Genomic DNA, 20,606 nt, shown 5'->3' on the forward strand with positions numbered 1-20,606 from the left:
TTTGGGGGCTTCATCCAGGCACTTATGTCGTGGTTGTGGGTAGCTCTGCTACAGGGTGCCGCCTTCGGCGACGTGTATAGCCACGTCATGCATTGCATCAGTGCTGCTGGCTTCAAATCGCCCTTGACCGGGAGGAATGCTGGTACTGTGGTCGCTATACAGTACGACGAGCAGATGCGTAAGGATGCCGGGTGTGCTATGGCCATGAGCTCTCTTTCGATAAGGGAAGCCTGTTCTAGCTTGTCCCGCCTTGATTCCAATAGGCTGATACTACTTATCGGTAAGGCCTCTGATAACCACAATAAGTCATCTTATAACAACAAATCGTCCTACAATAACTCTAGAGGTGGAGCTCACCGTTACGGTGGGAAGAAGAGACCCTTCACTGATGAGGGCGAGGAGCTTTGGAAAAAGGTTAACGGCAAATGGGTCAAGGTTCAAGGCTCGTCGGCTAGTGGCTCTAAGGAGGCCAAATCTGGCGATGTAAGCTGAGCCCTTTTCTTTTCCCCTCACTCCTTCTTTTATGGTCATGTCATCGTCTCGCCCGACCACTCGAATTTAGGTTGTGTTGTTCAGTGTTCACCCGCGGACGTGACCGTCTTTTGGGAAGCGCAGAAGTTCTTATCGGGGGGCTCCTATCACGGGTTCATTGGGGTCCGGATAGGTCGCTCACCGATAATGCGACCTCGTTTGCTGCCGGAATTTCGTCGGATCACACCTATCAAGGATTCATTGGGGGTCTGGATAGGTTGCTCACCGATGAAATCACCTTGATCGGGCCGGCTAACAAGCCCGACCCTCACCCAATCTACGGCGTACGGGCCGCGGGTTTGGGGGTTGGTCAGAGCTAACGTCTGATCCTTTCCCGATCGTGGCGTACGGGCCACAGGTTATTCGGGAAAGGAGGTCAGCGATTCACTTTGTTCCGTGCTTCCCACTGTTTATTGACGGCTCAAAGCGAGACGCTGGAGGACGTTTCATGCTAGGTGAAAACCAAGTGCAACTTGGTTTCCACCGCGGTGAAATGCCTCCAAGTGGATTTGAGCCGGGTACGCCCGGTCAGGGCGCTCGCTCATCACGTAGCGTGATCGATTTTGTTCGAAGCCTCGCTGGAAAATGGGACCGTTCGGTCCATAGGTTTCTTTTCCCACCTCCCGCCCTAGGGTCTGGATAGGTTGCTCACCGATGAAATCACCTTGATCGGGCCGGCTAACAAGCCCGACCCTCACCCAATCTACGGCGTACGGGCCGCGGGTTTGGGGGTTGGTCAGAGCTAACGTCTGATCCTTTCCCGATCGTGGCGTACGGGCCACAGGTTATTCGGGAAAGGAGGTCAGCGATTCACTTTGTTCCGTGCTTCCCACTGTTTATTGACGGCTCAAAGCGAGACGCTGGAGGACGTTTCATCACTGAAATTTAGTACCAAATTGTTGCACCACTTGAATTGTGGTATGCGTTTCATTGTGGAATTCTATGGCATGGTTAGACTCCACACTCGAGGGAACGTGCCTTCTTAGCTTAGTTGGTAGAGCACCCGCTTAGTAAGCGGGAGGTCGTCGGTCCAACTCCGGCAGAAGGCTAGCTCTGAGTCCGTTTGTCGAAAACCGACTGAATTTCGTAATTTTTCACTGAAATTTAGTACCAAATTGTTGCACCACTTGAATTGGGGTATGCGTTTCATTGTGAAATTCTATGGCATGGTTAGACTCCACACTGGAGGGAACGTGCCTTCTTAGCTTAGTTGGTAGAGCACCCGCTTAGTAAGCGGGAGGTCGTCGGTTCAACTCCGGCAGAAGGCTAGTTCTGAGTCCGTTTGTCGGAAACCGACTGCATTTCGTAATTTTTCACTGAAATTTAGTACCAAATTGTTGCACCACTTGAATTGTGGTATGCGTTTCATTGTGAAATTCTATGGCATGGTTAGACTTTAGACTTGCAAGACCGTGCCTTCTTAGCTTAGTTGATAGAGCACCCGCTTAGTAAGCGGGAGGTCGTCGGTTCAACTCCGGCAGAAGGCTTGCTCTGAGTTCGTTTGTCGGAAACCGACTGCATTTCGTAATTTTTCACTGAAATTTAGTACCAAATTGTTGCACCACTTGAATTGTGGTATGCGTTTCATTGTGAAATTCTATGGCATGGTTAGACTTTAGACTTGCAAGACCGTGCCTTCTTAGCTTAGTTGGTAGAGCACCCGCTTAGTAAGCGGGAGGTCGTCGGTTCAACTCCGGCAGAAGGCTTGCTCTGAGTTCGTTTGTCGGAAACCGACTGCATTTCGTAATTTTTCACTGAAATTTAGTACCAAATTGTTGCACCACTTGAATTGTGGTATGCGTTTCATTGAGAAATTTCACGACATGGTTAGACTTTAGACTTGCGAAATCGTGGCTTCTTAGCTTAGTTGGTAGAGCACCTGCTTAGTAAGCGGGAGGTCGTCGGTTGTGAAATTTCAAGACATGGTTAGACTTTACACTTGCAAGACCGTGCCTTCTTAGCTTAGTTGGTAGAGCACCCGCTCAGTAAGCGGGAGGTCGTCTGTTCAACTTCGGCAGAAGGCTTGCTTTGAGTTCGTTTGTCGGAAACCGACTGCATTTCGTAATTTTTCACTAAAATTTAGTACCAAATTGTTGCACCACTTGAATTGTGGTATGCGTTTCATTGTGAAATTTCACGACATGGTTAGACTTTAGACTTGCGTAATTGTGGCTTCTTAGCTTAGTTGGTAGAGCACCCGCTTAGTAAGCGGGAGGGCGTCGGTTCAACTCCGGCAGGAGGCTTGCTTTGAGTTCGTTTGTCGGAAACCGACTGCATTTCGTAATTTTTCACTGAAATTTAGTACCAAATTGTTGCACCACTTGAATTGTGGTATGCGTTTCATTGTGAAATTCTATGGCATGGTTAGACTCCACACTCGAGGGAACGTGCCTTCTTAGCTTAGTTGGTAGAGCACCCGCTTAGTAAGCGGGAGGTCGTCGGTTCAACTCCGGCAGAAGGCTTGCTCTGAGTCGGTTTGTCGGGAACCGACTGCATTTCGTAATTTTCACTGAAATTTAGTATCAAATTGTTGCACCACTTGAATTGTGGTATGCGTTTCATTGTGAAATTCTATGGCATGGTTAGACTCCACACTCGAGGGAACGTGCCTTCTTAGCTTAGTTGGTAGAGCACCCGCTTAGTAAGCGGGAGGTCGTCGGTTCAACTCCGGCAGCAGGCTTGATCTGAGTCCGTTTGTCGGAAAACGACAGCATTTTGTCATTTTTCATTCGAGTTAGCATCATGTCTGACTTTGATACGTCAATCAGGGATAGCACGATAGAGGAGGATTCCTGTAACATGGGGTAACCCTACTTGGACTGTAAGGTTCCACTCACCTAGTCACGAAAACGTTCTGGGCTTGTACTTCCCCACGTGAAAGCGTCCAACGCAACAATATAAACTCTCACGGCTCAGTGCGAAGCGTCTGCGGTACAGTCGAAGCCCCATACGGAGGCGTGCAACTTCCGCAGCTCACGCTTCCGGGGTTCTACATCAGTATGGATCGCAAAAGGATGATTAGACATAAAGTAATAACAGTTTTTCGGAGGTACAAGGACAGCAATGGGAGCCGGCTGCTCCAATACTACAGTCTCAAAAGGAACACCGAGTTGAACGTAAAGGAACCTGATCGTGCAATACCATCAATATCAATATCTCCGGATTTCCATAATACCGTATCTCATCCAATTCGTTGGTGCCTTCTAGAAGAGTAATGCAGGTGCCAGGACGACCAAAGCGTCCACATCGACCAGATCTATGCAGGTATCTGAGCATGACATCAATAATGAGAGTATCTAGCTCTGGGAACTCGTGAGCGTTTGAAATACGTTTCCTTGGTCTCTGGGAGCCCGATATTGATGACCAGATCCACCAGAGGTCCATCGACTCCTCGGGAGAACACCTCGTCTGTAGCTACCACTACTCCATGTTCCTGGGAGCTCAATAACTCCATAGCCACTGAGCGCTCAGCAATGCCTGTAAACGGAAGAATGCATTGGAAATAGCTCAACACAACGATACACGTTGATTTCACCTCAATCTCGTACAAGCTACTAGGACTAAAGGGGCGTGCTGAGTGAGTGACCGTAGCTTACTATGGTCTTCTGAGGTCTCCACTACTCTGCATGATGAGGACACATAGTCACGCAGATAGGCAGCGATCATCTTCACCAGTGGTACCGATGTACAGAAGACAATACATTGATGGTATCTGGCGGTGTTGCTATCGCATCTCTAGCTACCACGTGCACCTAACTCACCGCTCCTTCTCAAGCAGCTTCTCCAATCCCCATGGTATGTCGCCGTTGGCCTCTTTAGGTAATACGCAGATTGCATGGGTGATGTGAGTCAGCAGGGCGTTCTCCCTAAAGGAGCAACGAGGTCACCAAATACACATGCAATAACTAGCCTTACGCTGGGTCAATGGTGTCACTTCTACACAGTGTGGCCCGGCTAAATTCCCTACTTCCTTTAGGCTCGATATACTCTAGTAACTCCTCCGCATACGGTAACACCTATATTCCCTGTCTCGCTGTATAGCAATTTGAGTTTTCTCACATGAGGTGGCAGCGTTGCAGAGGAGAGAATGAGCTTGACGTCATTGCATAGATAATGTAGACCGCGTGTGATATACGTTAGATACTGAATAGGGGAAGCCCAAGCTGGACTCGACTGAGGCTTTTCTAGTGTACCTTCCGATCCCGTGAGCTGTCCAGCATGATGTCCGCCTCATCCATAACCAAGAGGGCATCATCGGAGCACATGGGCACATCTGAAATACATTCAAGAACTGTCATGGTGTAGCGACGATGATGCCCACGTCCTTGCCGGAAAAGGAGATACACTTGATTGCTTGTGCCGATGAGGATGTCGGGTATCTCGGCAGCCTGCTTCTGTTTACATGTAAACTCCCCTACAGTAGAGATCACTTGGCGAGAATAGTGACAAATCTGTAGCATTTCATCTCGTATCTGATCGCATATCGAGATCAATAGCCGCATTTATGAGAAAGGTGGAGAGCAGATCAGACTGAGACGTCGAGGAGCCCCTTGCTGACTCTCCTCGCCTCACCTGGTTCACGATTTCCCTGCTAGGGGCTATGACGATGCTCTGAATCTGCTCCATCCCGGGAATTGTGGACTCGCAGACGATAACACCGAAGGCACAGGTCTTACCGCTACCGGACTTAGATTGGATAATCACATCGCCCGAATTGAGACCTGTGGAATATCTAGCGCTACAACTACAAGATAATTTGAAGTGTGAACTCCGACGACTCACCTAGAGGGATGGCCTGCTTCTGTACGGGAGCAGCCTCTTCGTACCCCATCCGAGCAAGCGACCGGAGAGTAGTCGACGACAGACCAAGACTGGCGAACCCTCCCCCTGTCACCGCTGAAGGAGGCATGCCCAACGAAAAACCTCTGAGACTGTCGATAATACCACTCGACAAAGGACTTGCGCTACTCCAACGCAATCTCTAGTGAACAAAAAAGCAGTGCCATGTGCTATTACTAGACAAGTTCGCCTTGTCGGACGACCGTCCGCAAGGTTGACTGGACTAGCATCGGCATGGTATTTTCCTGCTCCTTTGGCTTTTACAGGTCTCCTTCTGTTGCGCTGATTCAGCAGGTTTAGGCTACGATTCATCCGTGTAAGCATAGCATCCGCGGATCATATGAGAGACTGAGGTACGAAATATACCGCCAATAGGGCCGAAGATGGTGAGGATGTCCAGAGGTAGGTCAAAGCCAGCACACTGGTTGCATCGTAAACCAGGTAGAGGTTATTATGGAGAGGATTCGACGTGGGAGCTCAGCGCCCAAGAGGATCGTGCATCCATAACTGTAGCTCACAACAGAACTGATCCACACATAGTTTGTAGGGCTCCTGGGGCCATGGCAATCTCGAAGCACTGGCGTTGGGGCGCACATAGCCTGCGCTCGTTTTCATACAAGCATGTGGAAGCAGCTCTCTGGCCCAGATTCATCAATCGAGGTCAATTGCTAAAATCCCGCCATCATCACCCTCAGACCCTCGACCTGCCTGGAGAAGTCTTCCAGCTAAAGTGTCAGCTTGATGGGATCGTCCACAGTGCGCATCTTGTAGTCCATGGCACAGCACTCAAGGGAGGAGTTCCACGATCACGTCGATCCGTCCGCAGTGAGTAGGAGAGGGTGACCTACCAAGCGGGAAGTACTACTGTATATGAATTTCCTGTGAACAGCACAGAGGAGCTTCTTCTGTGTCGCCCCCGTCCCCCCTCGCACGGGAATTCAAGCATCCCCTATCAGCGATAGGAGCGCTCAGCTTATATTAACGAGGAGACAGACAATGTCTAATATTTTCCTGAGATCTCATCTAGAGATATCCGTTGTTACTATCATCGAATCGTCTCATTCATCGCTACCTTACACCAGATGAGATGGGCTTACTCCAGCAGGGATACTACAAAGCTGGGTCACGAAGCCCAAAAATCCCACCCTACTGACATCGCTGTAGCCACACTATGGAAAGCTCTTAGTCGTCCTTTCGAGTACTCCTCTACCGCCAGGGGCTGCTCGTCACTCAGGGCAACGTATGGCTCGCCAGCACGTACCTGAAAACCGAAGATATATCATCAATACAAAAGAGGTAGTACATCAGTGATAGTCTACAAATGCTCTCGCATTCGACGATTACAACAGTGTACGTCGATTACTACCTTTTCTAGCAGAGTAATATAATATATCCATGCTGGGTCTCATGGCTGACGGTCGCAAACATGCTCGGCCAAACCTGGTATGATGATATCATGGCGGTAATCCACGTGATCCACTGAGATCACCCCAACATGGTTACTAACACAATGACTATGGCGTGCGGAAATGATCAGATACCCGCAAAGGCACGGTGTCTGGTGATGAGTCACACATCTATCGCCTATGCTCCCTTGGTCTTGGCTGCCACTTCGGCCTCTTTAGCCTTCGGACCACCATTGCCGAATAGCATCGTAGTAGTCTTGGTGTACAAGGAATCCACTACGTTCGAGCAGGCGTCGATTGTTGCTGAAATAAACACTAATCACTGAAGCTCACTGCTAATACTCGACAATTGAGACGGAGTGTGTGTGATCCATGGCGAGTACTATAAAGTCGCCCTCACCTAGTGCATCATCATACATGCTGCTGTTCTCCTCTGCCTTCCGCTTCTGCACCCTCTCCACCTAAAGGCCACACAGAATGCTTCCCAACAACACACCGTTAGCCTTCCTCGGCCTACCTCTAACTCATCGTACACTACCAATACGCCTATGCCCTGGTCCAGAGTTCCCAACAGGGTCTCGTCGAGGATCATCTCCGACAACCTGAAGGTGTGATCAGAATCAACACCATAACATTGCTTACTTCTTCTGAACACGACGGAGCGGCAGGTCGATGAGCTTCGCCACATGCTCTATTTCAATGCGATCAAACGGCTCTGGAAATGCATAGGGGTAATTGGTTTGATCCATATAAGTTCATCACCTATGATTTTGAGCAAGTTCTGTTCCAAAACGCTCTCGTTGAGCTCTGTCAAATGGTACTTCAGAACAGCATCATCATCTCCTAGTTCCTTCTTGTACCTAGATACAGAAACGACCGGATAACTGCAAAGTCGCAGAAATCGATGGCGCGCTTACTCTTGCATGGTACGTTCGAAATCATGTAAGCTCCTCTGCTCGTGTGCCTTAGCCACCTTCTCGAGGCCTTCGAAACATCTCCCTCCGCCGTATCTATCAATAAGTGATTCACATCAACTCTGCCAGCTCTATGCCCAGCACTACTTAAGTCCAGCTTTGCCTTTAAGGATGTTGAAGACCTCTCCTGGTTGGTCTCCCATGATCCGTGATAGTACCATGTACCTGCGTGCATTGATACCTCTCATATCCAAACTTTCTCTACTACTTCAAGGCTTGTTCCGCTCGAACCTTATCATGTTGAAGATTGAAGGCCTCGAAGGCTTCATAGAAGTACGAATACGCCGTACGATAATCCTGATAATGAATAACCTCTGGAGCACCGTCAATGAACATTACATTCTCTCGACAGCTGATAACGCCACTGAGCAAGTCCATCTCGGCCTGCATCAAGGGAGGACAGTGGATCGCATTAGCATTGGTCTTAGCAGCAGTGAGTGACGCCTTAGCTCTGGGTATATTCTGGAGGGCGAAGTGAACCTACATTGTAATACAAATAAATCCTATCCCTCAAGCACTAAGCTCCTGCTACCTTAGTCTCAATGACGTAGATCTCCACAAGCAGCAGCTTATCGTCAATCTTTTTCACTTCCTTCACGAGTCCTGTCAGAATCTCCAACGCCTTATTGTACCTAACGAGTCAGCCATGTCTGCAGCAAGCCTAAGACCCGTTCGCTTCTTACTGATGAATCTGTAGCTCCAAATCGGCAAGCCGTGTCTCCACCCGATGCCTCAGGAAACTACGCTTCGACTCACGGCACCATTCGATGCACTCCTCGCAGGCCTTTATCTGGAGGTCCGTCGCCCCTGAGCTCAGAATAATCATCACAATCACACAAAGTGATATTACCATCGATTTCAGCAAGCTTGTCTATGAGCGTCCTAACAATCTTAGCCGTCTTCGCCTTAGCCATCAAGGTCAGCACAGGACGCAACTCCTTCTGCAGCCCAACTGAACATCGACGATAATCAACTCATGAGACCCAATCGGCCAAGTACAGAGTCTCGAAGAGTCCTTCTTAGCCACAAGGCAGTCGGCCATGGCGTAGATGGAGTTCTCGGCCCACTTCACGGTATCGGTGCTCGGTTCCGATTCAAGTCTGGCTATGATCTTCTCGAACCTGACCACCAAATGTCCACCCCTTCAGGTCATCCACCTCCCACTCCTCTAGTACTACATGCTGATAGCCTTATCGTTATCGCCTTTAGCTGCCACCTCCTTGGCCTCCTCATATGCAAGTTGCATCTCGCTCTTTTCAGGCTCCTGGGAGTCCAAGTCCATCGGCTCCGGTGACTCGTTCGACATGATGATGTTCACCAGAGAGAAAAAACTCGGTCGTCGTGGTCCGGTCGCTTCCCATGGCCATGCCATATGCCTCTACTCAACTCAAGGGCCTAGTCGCATCGAAACGTCGTGTATCTCTATCGAGTACATTAACATTACAGAACATAGGAACACTATCGCTAGGTTGAACGATGAGAGTATAATACTGAACGACCAATGACCTCGAACGTAATAGGATCACGAGCCCAGATATTCTACTCGAAATGCTTCTCAGCCCACTGCTTTGAGACCTCGATAGTTTCGGCAACCTTGGATGGCTCCTGGGATTGGCCCTGAAAACCAATCCTGATGACCTCACTATTGATATCCTCGTATTACCTGAGCCTTCATGGGACTTCCACCTCCCTTACCACCACAGGTCTCCAAGCAAACATTTAGCCATTCCTTAGCACTGACCTTCTTGGACATGCTCTTAGGGACCGTTATGAGTACGGCTAGCTTAGAGCTCGAGGCGGAGACGATGCACACGGGCAACTACAGAAAGAACACGAATGGTCGATAGAACAAGCCAACACCAGCCTACCTCAGGGAGCTTCTTGGCTATGGAGTCCACTGCATTCTGCATAGCCTTAGCATCAGCCAATAGCTCATCACACTGCGTGATGAGGAACTTGCCCTCACTAGCCCCGATGCTCTCAGCCAATTGCTCGCCGATTTTTGCAGCCTGCTTCTGGACCTCCTTGGCCTTCTTCTTCTCCTCCTTGATCTGTTGTGTCTTCAGATCGTCCAGAAGACATAACATATCCTTCTTGGCAGTCAGAGAGACCTGCCACCACACGCAGTAGCGTGATGCAAGCCCAATCCAGCATTACCTCCTTCTCCTCATTGAGTTTGTTTCTGAGCTGGGCAATGGCATGGTCCAATACCTCACCCTTGAGGGCCTTCGCACTGTTGAGTTCCTCCATAAGATCAGTAGTCTTGATAGAGGCCTCAACGGCAGCCTGAGAGGAACAAACCATCTTCACCCCATACCCAAAAGCGTCCCACCTGGGGCCCAGTAGCAGCGACTATACGACGGATACCCTTAGCGATGCCCTCCTCGGCAGTGATGACGAACTTGAAGATTTCCTGGGAGTTACCAACATGAGTACCACCACAGAACTCGATGGAGAACTCATGACCAAAGTCAACCTGATGTAACAAGCTGATGATGAAACCCGGTCTTTGAGCGACCACTACCTCAGTCTCCTTCAACAAGGTATCTATCGCCTCACCAACACTGACTACTCTGACGGGATCGGGGTAGGTCTCGCCAAAGACAGCCCTAAGATAAAAGCTATCGATCCCACCAATGGTGAAGGCCCTCACCTGAGGCCACGGATATCCTTAGCCTTGGCGAGTTGGACATCATTGGCGAAGACATTAAGGTGCTTCTGGATCTACAATAGGTGACACCGGTGTGACCGTAATAGGAGAGGGTGATAATAGTGATCATGGCTCACCTGCTGATTGCAGATCTGTTCGATTTCCTTCAACTGCTCGTTAGTGATGGGCTTATTCTGGGCGAAATCAAACCTCAGGCGACTGGGATCCACTAAAGAGCCACGCTGGTCACACTTATCTCCCAACACCTGACAGTCATGGTCAAGCCACCAACAACGATCGACCCCTCCTCGTCTACTTGTCTTAAGGCGAAATTAAGGATATGCGTAGCAGTATGGTTCTTGGCGATAAGGGCCCGTCGCTGATAATCCACACTAGCTCTGACCTAAGATTACACGCTATCACGAAGAGCAAACCTGAGGGCGTATTACCTCAGAGCCGACCTTCAAAGCCGCATCGACAGCACTATCCATACTACCAATGTGGAGCACGTACTGGCCGAACCTGAGGAGGAACTGAGTACAGGTTACTCCTTGAAATTATCTTCACTCACTTCTGAGTGTTCTTTACATCGAACCTAGCACCAGTGAGAGGGTCAACAATAGTGCCAACATCGAATATCTGGCCACCCTGCTCTGCATAGAAGGGCGTTACCGATAGCACAAGGCCAATAGTCTGATGACCATGATGAACTCACAGCATCCCGATCGAGATCGTTCTCACCTTCTGAGCGTACCCCGACTTGACATCAATGGTATCTAGCCACTTCTTGCCGTCCCAGATAGCACAGAGCTGAGAGGACCACTGACCGCCTTCACCCTTAGCAGAGTCCCATCTGACACACAGATACCACAACTGCCAAACAACTACGATTTAGACTTACGCGTATTTGCAAGTCTCGTCAGTCTTGGGCACCTTCAACTCGTTCTCGAGATAGTTAGTCTGATCCGCAAACAGCTGTAGGTTGCTTCCCATGGTGAAATTGTTGGACTCCTTCGATTTCTGTCTGAATGCCTCGAACTCCTCCTCGAAGCTCTGGACGTCTACGGTCATACCTGACAATTCAACCATACAAATCCTATGCGAGCATCATATTTTCAGCTGATGGGCACACTTACCGCGTTCTTGTGCCATGACTTGAGTAAGATCACAGGGGAACCCAAAGGTGGTAAAAAGCTCAAAGGCGTCACGACCAGACAAAACCTGAGAGGTGATATTTTCGCATTGGATAGCGCATGGCGACCCACCTTGCCCTCAGTCTTGGAAGCTCTTGAGTTGAACTCTCTAATGCCACGCTCCAAGGTACGGGCAAACTGCTCCTCCTCGTCAGCAATGAGGGCCCTAAAACAGACAGGGGCTTCGTGGCTAATAATCCCAACGGTAGGAACAACTCACTGGACATCGGCCTGATTGGCGACGATCTCAGGGAAAGCCTCGCCTAGGGATTCCACCACAGCAGGCACAAGCTTGTTGAAGAAGCCAGCAGGGGCCTAGGGCGACCATTGACTGATACCCCTTATGAGGTCCCAACCTACATTCAACTTCTCAGTGCCGTACCGGACAGCTCTGCGAAGGATACGACGTAGAACATAGCCACGGCCCTCATTCGAAGGGACCGCACCATCACTGAGATGAACGGCTCTTGAGATAAGAAGACCAATGTTTGAACCTTACCTCAGGGCCACAGTGAGAGTTCGGATATGATCAGCAACCACACGGTAACCAACATCGATGTTATCGGTCAATTCGCCTGTGTAGGACCGAAGACCGGGGATCTGTAGAGAGAACTCAGTCCACTAAGCCCAAAGGGTTGCGATTCCTCACCTGCTCCTGGATAGCAGCAAAGATCGGTTTGAAAACATCAGTGTCGTAGTTCGACGTTTTGCCAGTAAGAGCCTGAGGGTACATACTCCACACTTAGTATCTCCCATAGACCACTTCTTACAGCACAAATACGCTCGAACCCCATGCCAGTATCCACGCAGGGATGAGGCAATCTTGTAAGGGAACCATCATTCTCACGGTTGTACTGCATGAACACCAAATTCCAGATCTCGATGACAGTGGGATCGTCCTGAAAACAGTCCAGCTACCACAGTAGACTGCCAACGGCTAGGAACTGACCATATTCACTAAGGCAGAGGCGTCTCGGCCACCAACATTGTCGTAGTGGATTTCGCTGCAGGGACCGCATGGACCGGTGTCGCCCATCTCCCAGAAGTTCTCTTTCATACCGAAGGGGATAACGTGATCCGGGGGCAAAAACCTAAGAGTATAACATGTGGATCTTTGATACCACACCAATGCTACTTCAGCCAGAGATCACGGGCCTCATCGTCAGCCGGAACCTCGGGTTCCTTGGGGTCACCACCATAGTAGGTAGCGTATAGACGAGCAGGGTCGAGGCCGAAACTGAGCAAGAACCTCTGAGAGCCACATTGTGGTCATTGTCATACACTTCAGTGAGGAGCTCCCACGCCCAAGGGATCTGCTCAGCCTTGAAGAAGTCACCAAAGGACCAATTACCGAGCATCTCGAAGAACGTATGATGATATGTATCCTTGCCGACCTGCATGATACGCTTGAAACGATGCGAGGCCCCTGAATATTACGTCCTCGAGATCATTGTGCTTGCCACCAGCTCTAATGCACTTCTGAGTGTTGGTGGCACGCTTAACGCCGTAGAAGGGATGGTCCTTATCCAGCTGGCCCAGGAAGATAGGCTTGAACTGGTTCATACCTGAACAACACTCAGATGTAACACAGGTGGACCTAAGACAGTACTACCAGCATTGATGAAAAGCAAGGTAGGGTCATTATGGGGGACCACTGGGCTGGACTTGAGGAAAGTGGCTCCCTTCTTCTCCACGAAGAAGTTGATGAAAGTGTCCCGAACGACACTTGGATCTGATAATCGAGGGTCAATTGGCATGGTAGAGAGAAAACGACGACGACACGTAGTCTGTACAAAGGCCTGCCGCATAAACTACACAGCATAATGCAGTGATGCCCCTCATAGCCCACAACACTACAGTAGTACTTCTATGAATTAAAATCGATCACGGTGGCGAGCGCGACTGCCCTCTGGTCCCTTCCGCGCACGTCGTGGTAAGGGCACGTCACAGGTCTGTACCTGAGGCATCTCGAATGTGCTCCGGGGTTCTTCGGACAGAGTGGGTGAGGTCTGGCGACTGTTTTCATCGTATGCGTAAGGAGTGCTGTGTGAGCATGTGTCCGGAGTCATTACGGGCCATGGGAATCCTAATCGCCGAAAGGATGTTAAGTCAGCTCATCCCTGGTAGAATGACTCAGCTAAGACTCCAGTTCATGTTATCATATCTTTGACTTTGGAGTATTCTCTACTGGTAATGGGTTGCTGCTTTCATAATGTAGTGTGATAGTGCAGGTGTCTTGTTCGAGTGGATCATTTCATAATCGCATTTTCATTTGGGAAGTATCCGTGTAGTTGTCGTCTACGGTCGTTTTTCCATTCCTTGACAAGGATGGGTGTAGCTGTCTCTTGTGTGGAGAATGCCGTCCGAGATGTAGACACTGAATGTGGTGATTGGGTAATAGTAGTCGGTCAATCGCTCATCATCGGGATGCTTGTTGTTGCAGGGCCCGTTAGCTGCATCGGTCTCGAGTGTCCAGGGTTGGCGTCGATCTATGGAGGATGCACACGTGGCCTATTGGGATGCCGATAAAAAGTAATTCCATCTTCAAGGGGTCAATGACGGTCACGGGTTGGTTCCTATCAGGATTGGCATTTTTGGAGTGTTCGATGGTCACGGTGGGCAAGCAGTAGCATTGTATGTTGCGAAACATCTAGTACCGGTTTTGACCGATCGAGAAGCGTAGGTTACCTTAATCGAGACCGTACTGGGTCACTTAGGGTCCCGATAGATACCGCCAAGGGAAGTACGAGAGAGCCCTGCATGAGACCTTTATGGAGCTAGATAGGCTTATGATGACTCAGAAGGGACAGAAGGAGGTCAGCGCGGCTCGGTTGTCGTTACCACATGAGGTTTAATCAGGTCGCTATGCTCGATAAAGAAGCGCAGGCGGCGTGTCCGGATCCTATCATACGCTTGCCTATTGATGCGGTGGGTCGTGTACTGTGTGATATACTAGGAAAACAGTGGTTCAGGTTAAGAGTGATCTGCTAGCTTTGATCGGTGGGGACTCTAGTGATGAGGACTCGGATGACTCTGATGATGATAGTGAGGATAGCAGTGTAGGAACCCTGTGGGAGTATATGCATGTAGTTGCCTCCTCAGCCCGAAGTAGCTCCTAATGAGGAGCCTAGGGATGTTGATATGAAGGGAGAGGAGGGTGCTGCTGCTACTGGTGATGGACCGGATGGACGTAGGCGGAGTACTAGGATTGCCGCTACCAGTAAGCAACGATATTATGAGGTGGGATCACCTTTATGGCTTGTTCAGAACAGCGGCCAAAGAAGGACAAGAAACAGGTAGGAGTTGTGCTATATGTCGTTATTTCAATGCTAAATTGTATGCATTCAGCTTGCACTCGACGGTATATTGTTTCTACTCGAAGTCCTCATACCGGACCTACCGAAAGACCTGAGTAAGACTCGTACATAGTCTCTCACTGTCTATGCTCTCTCTCTGTGGGTGTAGGGTCCCGTGTGGAATGTACCGATGATGGCTTTTTGGAACTGCGTCAGTCTACCTTCAATGACGTTATTGGTAGAGACTCTTCCCCTGAAGGGCAGGTAAGGTGTTTCTTAGGTGGTGAATTAGGGATGTTCATACATTCTTAGGGTTGCACTGCTGTTGTGTGTTTGGTCCTTCTTGGTGATGATGAGGAATTCCCAAGGCTTGTATGTGCTAATGCTGGGGACTCTAGGTGGGTTAGATGGCAACCTGGCCGCTGTGGAGATGCGCATCAGGTGTTTTGTTGTCCGAGATGGGAAGGCATATGATCTTTCGGAGGACCATAAGCCTTCACAGGTAGTGGTGCGGAGTGACCAGTGTGGTTATGACGTCTCGTCGCTCAGCCTGTCGAGAAGGAACGCATCACCCAGGCGGGTGGGATAATACAGCAGTGTGAAGGAGGCGATAGAGTCCAAGGTGATTCGATAGGCTCTGGCGCGATAGGATATTGGAGGCGTAGGTGACCTCAACCTGTCCCGTTCACTTGGTGATCATCGATATAAGAAGGATAAGAAGCTGTATCCTGAGTGCCAGATTATTTCGGGCATGCCGGACATCAGGTAGGAGGGATAATAGGAGTGTTGGATTATGTGGTAAATCTTCAGAGTGCGTGCATTGACGAGTAAAGATACTCATATTGTACTGGGCTGTGATGGTGTGTGGGAAGTTCATACAAATGAGGGAGCTGCTGAGAAGGTGGTGGCATTCGAGCGAAAGTTGGAACAGTAGGTTTGGTGGAGCGTTGACTGGCTCAGTGCATTTTCAGGGGCTCTACTTTGGAAGTACCGCAACCCACGAGCAGCACAGTGAGCACTGGGTATGGGATTGGGCATGGGAGAGTCTGTGGTAGGTCCACTGTATTGATGGTAGCGTGGAGGATGCGGTGACAGAGTCTCTGTGTAAAATAACGAGTTCCATGTGTATTAGTTCAGTGAGACAATCGTAAGTTGGGATAAGCACTGGCATTCGAAAGGTCGCAGGATCGATTCCCTGTTGGGGCATTTTAGGCTAGTACCTGACGAAGCTGGCGGTGAGTGCGAGGGTACAGACAACGTAACGTTCATGTTGGTTCGGATACCACCTGCATTACGGGAAGTAGGATGTTTAGCGTATTATTTGAGACCTGGTGACGGCGTCACCGCATGTGTCTCCGCACAATAGGGTAAGGCGGTCTTGTCAGGGGTTGAAGCCCCTCCCTAGCGAGATGGAAAAGAAAGAGGAGGATCCAAGGCCGGCGAGCCCGTTGGTTTTTGGAAGAGGCCCTGGTACTAAGACGGCCTGTGAAGCAGCCTTGAAGGTTATGCGAGGAAAGAGAAAACGACGTGATGGGAAGAACAAGAAGAAGAATAGACAACAACACTCCAAGAAGTAGTTGAGGAGGTTGTTTGTGGTGACACCACGACCATCTTAATTCCTACTATTCCTCGTCTACGTTGACTATTCCCTGTACATATACAGAGATGATAGTTTCTATTAGGCATGTCGCTCCTTGAGTTGGGTGAAGGGTTGAGCTTGTTTCTTGTCAGTGGATATTCACACTAGGCCTGGAGCGAGTTTCTTCTCGCTGGGACCATGGCTCAAATAAATACTCTTCCAAAGGTCCCTGGACGGATAGTAATCGGATGCTCTTCCTCGTCGTCGCTTAGTAGTAGTGTTTAGGGGAAGCTGATCAGTCGGATGGGAATACGGAGGCACAAGTATCTAGATCACTTCGACCAGGCTCCAGAGGTATCAGTTTTGAGGAGGGAGAAAGACAAGCATGCTAGGGATACTATGCTCACTCAACAGCAGGTAAGGCTGTCCGGATGATGCGTGTATGGGGTGACACTAGTAATTAGATTGGTTCCTTGTTTGGGGAGGAAGAGCGGAATGCACTGTTGGAGTCAAAGAGGGATGTTAGGAAGCTGGCTGCTGAGAAGGAGCAAGTGTTGAGATCTACTGTAGGTCATCTCAAGAGTCTACGAATATTAGGAGCTAGTATACATCTTCCTGCATACGGGGTTGCATGGGGATGCACATTACGATTTGTTCGTATTCAGGTTAATGAGGGTCTGCGCGTATACAGAGCGTTACGGCCGGATGCCCTACCTTTCTACCAGGAAGATGCTATGCTCAGTATGGGTTGCGGCGAACATGGACTTGGTACTGGTCATCAGGTATGAAGGCGAAGATGAACAGATTGAACATGATGGAGAGCGGTAGAGGTGTCGCTCCTAATCAGACAGGAGCTGTGCTACCTCGGGATAAGCTACAGGTGCATATAGGAACAATGATTCTGAGAATATGGTCCATCTGGGTTGATGATGTCAGTTGAAAAATGAAGTGGTCGACCCGTTCCAGTTCCAGTTGCCAGTAGTCAACCCAAAGGCCTTCCTGATAGCACTGGAAGCTGCATGCAGGAGTCTCTGTGATGACCTGGAGTACGTGTGGTGGCATCTGTCGGAAAGGCAGTGCTAGTGTGGAGGTCATTTACGTGTTTTGGTGACAGTATGAGGATTCTGAGCAAATTCTTAGGATTATTGTTGGTGTTTGTATACTTCTACCCTAAGTCGTGTGTGAATGTCTTTAATATAGTGAGGCAATTTTCGAGCTCGGCTAAGGAAACCAAACATATATTGTCTACTATCATGCCAGGTACATAGCATCGTGTTTGGGCATAGACGCTGAGGAGCTACCAGCTCGAGACGACCCATTGAGGTTGGTGGATCTGAGGACCATTGGTGGAGTTCCTCGTCGTAGATTCCAACGCTTAGTGGAAAGGGTCATGTTTGCATTCCCTTTACGGAAGGACCCCGCTTATGTGGATGAGTTTATGCTCAACCATTGGCCTAGGTTGAAGCAGTTGATGCCCCCTGTCATCGCTGAGTATGGTAGTTGGTAGTAGTTGACAAGCAGTTGTTCATGTCAGATTGCCGGACAGTGATGTCGCGGAGTGGCTGAGGGGGCACCTTCAACGTGTGATTCACAATCAGAAAGAGCATAAGAAAATATGGCTGCACAAGGCACCTAAGAAGGGTAGTAATAGAAGATGGTTTGCATGCTGTATGTGGCGGTGTAGGTACAGAGGAATGGTATAGTTTCGGTGAGGATTTTATATATGATACGTGAGGCTCTGCTACACTTATTATTAATGTTGCATTCTGATTGAGTTGAGGTAGGTACCCTTTACCGGCCACACTAGTGGATGATAGGAATCTCGAATTTCCAATCCAAGACTCTGGCAAATGGTTCGAGAGCTTTGCAAAGTTTTTCGAATTCGATCCTGAGGAGTAATGGCGTAGGATGCATTAGCACATGGGTATGTCTCGGCTGCTGCAGGAACGGCCTTTTGGACCAGTTCAAGACTCTTGTCCACGATCTTGAGAAGATAGGCCTCGGCAATTGGTTGAAGATGAATATTGAGGATATTGAGAAGCATATACCTAAGGGGAATGTACCACTACTTCTACTACTACTACTATTACTACTACTACTACTACTACTACTACTACTACTACTACTACTACTACTACTACTACTACTACTACTACTACTACTACTACTACCTCTTTTTTCTATGCTGGTTGACCTTTTTGACGTTAGGTGCCGTTGATAAGACAGACGACACCAGGCGACATGAATGTGGCCAGCATGATGCTTAAGGCAGCGGCTAGAGGCAAACCCAACTTGTTAGATTTCGAAGCTACAGATCCGTATAAACTCCTTCACGGCCTTCCTTCGAAATCAGTACTGTGCGGTGGTGGTGGTAACTTTGAATGGTAGCTATCGTTACTGAACTAGATACCTGAGGAGCTTGCGATGCTGCCAGAGAATCCATACTTGTCGGACGAGCAAATCGATAAGCTTATGGACCTTGGGGATGCGTCTAGGGTCTTGGCAATACAGCGGGAAAGGGACGATGATGAATTTAAGGTGGTGGTGATGATGGATGTTATTGGTCTTGGAGGCGGGGTTTAGGAGTTCGTCAGCAGCTTCTCGAAGACACCGGTAGAGCAAATTATTGAGAGTGAGGTCCAAAGCTACAAGACGATGGGACCGGTGAGCTAATTTCGTGGCGCAGTGACGTTTACTAGACGCACTGTAGGCTGTCCGACCAGATGAGAACTCGGTTGACTGGAAGTGGAAACAACCACTGAACGCTGTCTATGATGCCCGTCGCCAGATGTAGTATATAAGTGCTTGTGTATTATTGCCAGGGCACGTGGGTAGGTATCTTCGACAACAGAATGTTACGGATCCCTTACTGAACTATGAGGGTCTTAGGCAGCATTTGATGGCCGTCTCACGGTTGTGTTCTATGGCCCCCAATGGTCGGGTGTAATGCTAGGGAAGTGATAGAGACAAGTGGTATAATTCATATAGGTATTACTATCGATGCATACTGATGGTGGGTAATGGTAAAGGCGTGTATGGCTTTGGTGTTGGTTATGGCAATACCATCACTACTGCACGGGCTGATGCCGCTATGCAGGCTCTTAAGCGCCTCCAGGTCGGCACCAGGTCAGCTACTGATAAGGGTGGTAGATTAATTTCAGTTCGTTGATCTGGACAGTAGCCGAACACTGCATGCTCCGGTGATAGCGCGAGAGTACGGGCAGAAGTGCAAGATACTACCCCTGCCCGCCGAGTCGGGCATCCTCTGCAATCGACGGTGGAAATAATTCTGTGGCGCGCGGTAATTTGAGCTGGTGTGGTAGATACTTGCCTTGGGTGTACATCATGGGATTGCATAATGTGGAATTGAAGTTTGAAGGAGAGCTCTCGTGGTTGTCGAGGACGAGGGCCATCACTCGGACCACCAGCATGATAATGAGTCGTCGAACTGTTGCTAATGGTGAAGGCAAAAAGTACTATATCACTATCCTTGGCCGTCTTTGCTACTCTGTGCTTGTGATTATTCAGATATGCCCATTTGATGGCCCCAGGGGACCATTGGGTTCACTGGCCTGACCGATGGTTTAAGGAAGTCCGCAGACGGTATGACCAGAAGGGCCATATGATACGCCACGAACGGAGGTCAGCAGTTACTACTCGTCCATTATAGTGTAGTTGCTCTTGCAATAGGCATCTTCTCCATGGTAAAAAGCGGGGTAATATCCTCGTGTCACCACTAGAGGTTCGGCCAGGATTCACTAGGTGACTCCACTGTGCCCGTTGATATGTTGTTCATCCACTAGATGTAGATTTGGCTGGCAGCCGGTGATGAACAAATGGCAGTGGCATTTGAATAAACGGAGACAACAGTTTAATTTGGTGAAGTCACTGACCACCGAGGAGAACGTATTGTTCCCCACTCCGGGTTCAGGAAGGTTCATGGCCCCTAAGGTAAGTCCTGGGCAAGGGTGATGCTATCATATGAAATGGATCTCAGAGTAAAACCGATGTTCGTGGTAATGCGTGACATATAGCATGATTGTTTCTCGCGCCTACAATACCTTTGGGCAAGTTTCTGAGTGTGGGAGTTTTGCTGTTGGGGGTTGTTGACAGTACGTATTGTTGGTAGTTGTTGTTG

General features: G+C 49.2%; 6 protein-coding genes and 8 non-coding genes across 14 annotated transcripts; 11 read left to right on the plus strand and 3 right to left on the minus strand.

Annotated features, from left to right (window-relative positions):
• Window positions 1–24: 24 nt before the first annotated feature.
• Window positions 25–492, plus strand: Pmar_PMAR016549 (hypothetical protein; the record flags this gene model as incomplete). The annotated part of the gene is made up of 1 exon (XM_002780316.1): window positions 25–492. One exon carries the CDS (start codon window positions 25–27, stop codon window positions 490–492), a length of 468 nt encoding a protein of 155 aa, XP_002780362.1.
• Window positions 493–1,507: 1,015 nt separating this feature from the next.
• On the plus strand, window positions 1,508–1,580 carry Pmar_PMAR016550. The gene has a single exon. It is a non-coding gene; the product is annotated as a tRNA-Thr (tRNA).
• A 146-nt stretch (window positions 1,581–1,726) lies between these two features.
• Pmar_PMAR016551 lies at window positions 1,727–1,799 on the plus strand. Its single transcript has one exon. It is a non-coding gene; the product is annotated as a tRNA-Thr (tRNA).
• A 146-nt stretch (window positions 1,800–1,945) lies between these two features.
• Pmar_PMAR016552 lies at window positions 1,946–2,018 on the plus strand. Its single transcript has one exon. It is a non-coding gene; the product is annotated as a tRNA-Thr (tRNA).
• Window positions 2,019–2,164: 146 nt separating this feature from the next.
• Window positions 2,165–2,237, plus strand: Pmar_PMAR016553. Its single transcript has one exon. It is a non-coding gene; the product is annotated as a tRNA-Thr (tRNA).
• Window positions 2,238–2,482: 245 nt separating this feature from the next.
• Pmar_PMAR016554 lies at window positions 2,483–2,555 on the plus strand. Its single transcript has one exon. It is a non-coding gene; the product is annotated as a tRNA-Thr (tRNA).
• Window positions 2,556–2,701: 146 nt separating this feature from the next.
• Window positions 2,702–2,774, plus strand: Pmar_PMAR016555. The gene has a single exon. It is a non-coding gene; the product is annotated as a tRNA-Thr (tRNA).
• Window positions 2,775–2,920: 146 nt separating this feature from the next.
• Pmar_PMAR016556 lies at window positions 2,921–2,993 on the plus strand. The gene has a single exon. It is a non-coding gene; the product is annotated as a tRNA-Thr (tRNA).
• Window positions 2,994–3,138: 145 nt separating this feature from the next.
• On the plus strand, window positions 3,139–3,211 carry Pmar_PMAR016557. The gene has a single exon. It is a non-coding gene; the product is annotated as a tRNA-Thr (tRNA).
• A 226-nt stretch (window positions 3,212–3,437) lies between these two features.
• Window positions 3,438–5,440, minus strand: Pmar_PMAR016558 (DEAD box ATP-dependent RNA helicase, putative; the record flags this gene model as incomplete). The annotated part of the gene is made up of 11 exons (XM_002780317.1): window positions 3,438–3,657; window positions 3,707–3,799; window positions 3,861–4,008; window positions 4,128–4,243; window positions 4,293–4,397; window positions 4,447–4,547; window positions 4,591–4,674; window positions 4,725–4,804; window positions 4,853–5,003; window positions 5,104–5,252; window positions 5,314–5,440. The coding sequence occupies 11 exons, from the start codon at window positions 5,438–5,440 to the stop codon at window positions 3,444–3,446; spliced, it is 1,368 nt and encodes a 455-aa protein (XP_002780363.1). The 3' UTR covers window positions 3,438–3,443.
• Window positions 5,441–6,954: 1,514 nt separating this feature from the next.
• Pmar_PMAR016559 (26S proteasome non-ATPase regulatory subunit, putative) lies at window positions 6,955–9,056 on the minus strand (the record flags this gene model as incomplete). Its single annotated transcript, XM_002780318.1, has 13 exons — window positions 6,955–7,079; window positions 7,266–7,378; window positions 7,419–7,491; window positions 7,539–7,636; window positions 7,694–7,786; window positions 7,838–7,915; window positions 7,959–8,047; window positions 8,090–8,230; window positions 8,283–8,382; window positions 8,434–8,557; window positions 8,601–8,702; window positions 8,750–8,871; window positions 8,929–9,056. The coding sequence occupies 13 exons, from the start codon at window positions 9,054–9,056 to the stop codon at window positions 6,955–6,957; spliced, it is 1,386 nt and encodes a 461-aa protein (XP_002780364.1).
• Window positions 9,057–9,175: 119 nt separating this feature from the next.
• On the minus strand, window positions 9,176–13,401 carry Pmar_PMAR016560 (cytosolic tRNA-Ala synthetase, putative; the record flags this gene model as incomplete). Its single annotated transcript, XM_002780319.1, has 25 exons — window positions 9,176–9,367; window positions 9,414–9,569; window positions 9,619–9,861; window positions 9,908–10,036; window positions 10,083–10,226; window positions 10,275–10,359; window positions 10,404–10,474; window positions 10,538–10,666; window positions 10,717–10,803; window positions 10,850–10,922; window positions 10,972–11,093; window positions 11,142–11,253; window positions 11,302–11,473; window positions 11,537–11,621; window positions 11,666–11,759; window positions 11,814–11,908; window positions 11,954–12,044; window positions 12,093–12,193; window positions 12,243–12,314; window positions 12,364–12,492; window positions 12,543–12,684; window positions 12,729–12,830; window positions 12,875–12,987; window positions 13,031–13,158; window positions 13,206–13,401. The coding sequence occupies 25 exons, from the start codon at window positions 13,399–13,401 to the stop codon at window positions 9,290–9,292; spliced, it is 2,949 nt and encodes a 982-aa protein (XP_002780365.1). The 3' UTR covers window positions 9,176–9,289.
• Window positions 13,402–13,921: 520 nt separating this feature from the next.
• Window positions 13,922–16,466, plus strand: Pmar_PMAR016561 (protein phosphatase 2c gamma, putative; the record flags this gene model as incomplete). Its single annotated transcript, XM_002780320.1, has 19 exons — window positions 13,922–13,987; window positions 14,037–14,125; window positions 14,177–14,272; window positions 14,322–14,409; window positions 14,453–14,521; window positions 14,566–14,652; window positions 14,696–14,813; window positions 14,861–14,889; window positions 14,942–15,005; window positions 15,059–15,153; window positions 15,202–15,287; window positions 15,331–15,391; window positions 15,439–15,511; window positions 15,555–15,654; window positions 15,700–15,819; window positions 15,861–15,900; window positions 15,945–16,036; window positions 16,102–16,189; window positions 16,275–16,466. The coding sequence occupies 19 exons, from the start codon at window positions 13,922–13,924 to the stop codon at window positions 16,464–16,466; spliced, it is 1,653 nt and encodes a 550-aa protein (XP_002780366.1).
• A 152-nt stretch (window positions 16,467–16,618) lies between these two features.
• On the plus strand, window positions 16,619–20,526 carry Pmar_PMAR016562 (hypothetical protein). The gene is made up of 24 exons (XM_002780321.1): window positions 16,619–16,708; window positions 16,754–16,885; window positions 16,933–17,034; window positions 17,134–17,209; window positions 17,251–17,348; window positions 17,405–17,514; window positions 17,729–17,791; window positions 17,834–17,959; window positions 18,003–18,109; window positions 18,153–18,198; window positions 18,253–18,363; window positions 18,413–18,527; window positions 18,677–18,820; window positions 18,875–19,006; window positions 19,052–19,132; window positions 19,179–19,258; window positions 19,304–19,411; window positions 19,457–19,583; window positions 19,630–19,745; window positions 19,792–19,941; window positions 19,997–20,110; window positions 20,159–20,230; window positions 20,278–20,419; window positions 20,466–20,526. Exons 1-24 carry the CDS (start codon window positions 16,667–16,669, stop codon window positions 20,493–20,495), a joined length of 2,424 nt encoding a protein of 807 aa, XP_002780367.1. The 5' UTR covers window positions 16,619–16,666; the 3' UTR covers window positions 20,496–20,526.
• The last annotated feature ends 80 nt before the right edge of the window (window positions 20,527–20,606 follow it).

This window comes from Perkinsus marinus, assembly GCF_000006405.1.
Source record: "Perkinsus marinus ATCC 50983 genomic scaffold scf_1104296944406, whole genome shotgun sequence".
NCBI lineage: Eukaryota > Perkinsozoa > Perkinsida > Perkinsidae > Perkinsus > Perkinsus marinus.